Source organism: Sphaeroforma arctica (assembly GCF_001186125.1).
Source record: "Sphaeroforma arctica JP610 unplaced genomic scaffold supercont1.6164, whole genome shotgun sequence".
In the NCBI taxonomy this organism is placed as follows: Eukaryota; class Ichthyosporea; order Ichthyophonida; genus Sphaeroforma; species Sphaeroforma arctica.
This window is the reverse complement of record NW_014034394.1, coordinates 1-1731: the sequence shown is the minus strand read 5'-3', so window position 1 is coordinate 1731 and position 1731 is coordinate 1. Positions and strand designations below refer to the sequence as shown.

General features: G+C 39.7%; 1 protein-coding gene across 1 annotated transcript; it reads left to right on the top strand.

The window, feature by feature from the left end:
• Positions 1-1377: 1377 nt before the first annotated feature.
• SARC_15468 (hypothetical protein) lies at positions 1378-1583 on the top strand (the record flags this gene model as incomplete). The annotated part of the gene is made up of 1 exon (XM_014290410.1): positions 1378-1583. A coding segment is annotated over one exon (206 nt), but the record flags the coding sequence as incomplete, so codon positions are not given.
• Positions 1584-1731: the final 148 nt, after the last annotated feature.

Genomic DNA, 1731 nt, shown 5'->3' with positions numbered 1-1731 from the left:
TATATATATATGTATATATTTGTATATATATATGTATATATTTGTATATGTATATATATATAAATAAACATATCCCTGATTCCTCGGATCTACTACTTAGTGCCGATGGAACTACCAGTGGGTTTGTGATGTTGGACGAAGAGAATGCTATAGACGTCGGCAAATCGGAACTGTTCACCAGAGGGCAGCGAGACGAGTTCAAGGTCAAGTCTGCCAATCTGAGGCATATTGATCGCGTGAGGTGTGTGATACTTTGTTCGACACTCGCTATTGCACGGTAGTGTGCTCTGCCGTAGTGACATGAGGGTAATCCCTGACTGCCGAGCTGTATTATCCTGTAAGGGGTTGTTTCGTCATCATAGCCCATCCACTGTGAAGGCCATAGAGTCCGTGGCCTGTGTGTCATTTCGTTTTATTCTGCGTCTGTATTGCAATACACGGGTCCAGAAGTAGTTGGACTGAGAATCCACGACAGTGCACAGTCAGCCGATATAATAGGGCCGTATAACGTCCGTGGTAGGCCGTATGCCCTTCAGTACATACCTTTTATACGCGCCTGTGCAATACAGCACAACAGCTATATCACTATACTAATACCGTACGTACCTTGCGTTCCCCTAACTGGTCTGTGCAGAATCGGACATGACGGCACGGGCGCGGGTGCAGGATGGTATCTCAACAAGGTTGTGGTGACCGATCCAATCACGAAGATGGAGTTCGAGTTCAATGCCGGTGAGTTCTTCCTGGGTTAAATGTGGAGGGTTCTCCTGAACAGACCCTGTATCGAGGGCACTGGGAAGAAACTCTCCTCAGGCTTATACTACTGACATGAGGTGTTATAGACACCATGTCTATACGGAATATACGGAATATTTATTATGCATTTTAGATGTTGTTTGTCTAGAATGCTTGCTTCTAGTTAGTAGCGCATATAGTTTGCCTCTCGAGCCTTATTCTATGGATCGAATGATCGGTCAGCTGAGAGAGATAGGACATCTGGCACAGACCCTCCGCATCCGCTAGATTGTACCCTTGGTGATCGACTTCGGTTGAGAATTTATATACAATTATTTTGCACTATACTATTCATCATATACCTGCTATTCGATTCATATATCGTATATATATATATATATATATTCACGGTTGAGAATTTATATACAATTACTTCTTTGTAATATACTATCCATCATATACTTGCTATTTGATCCATGTATCCGACATATATATATGTATATATATATATATATGTATATATACATATTCACGGTTAAGAATTCATATTCAATTATATATGTATTATACTGTTCATCATATACCTGCTATTAGATCCATATATCTTACACCATTATTTATTCATATTCATATATCGCACAGATCGATGGCTTTCCACATATGACGATGATCGTCAGTTGGTGACAGACATTGAAGTAAGTCACGAGCACTCGCTGACTGGCAGGGACTTCCAAGCAGACGCTTCGGAATCATTCGATGTGGACCATGACCCAGACAGCAAATACCCCACTGTCAAATGCAAGGTATATGTTGTGCAGCTATGGGACTGTGGATATGTAGTGGTATAAATGTATGTGCTTGGCATGGTATAGATGTATAATTGTGGGCGTGGGTGTGTGTATGTGCAAGGACGTATATATATATATATGTATATATATATATATATATATACATATATATATATATATATAATAATATATATATATATATATGTGT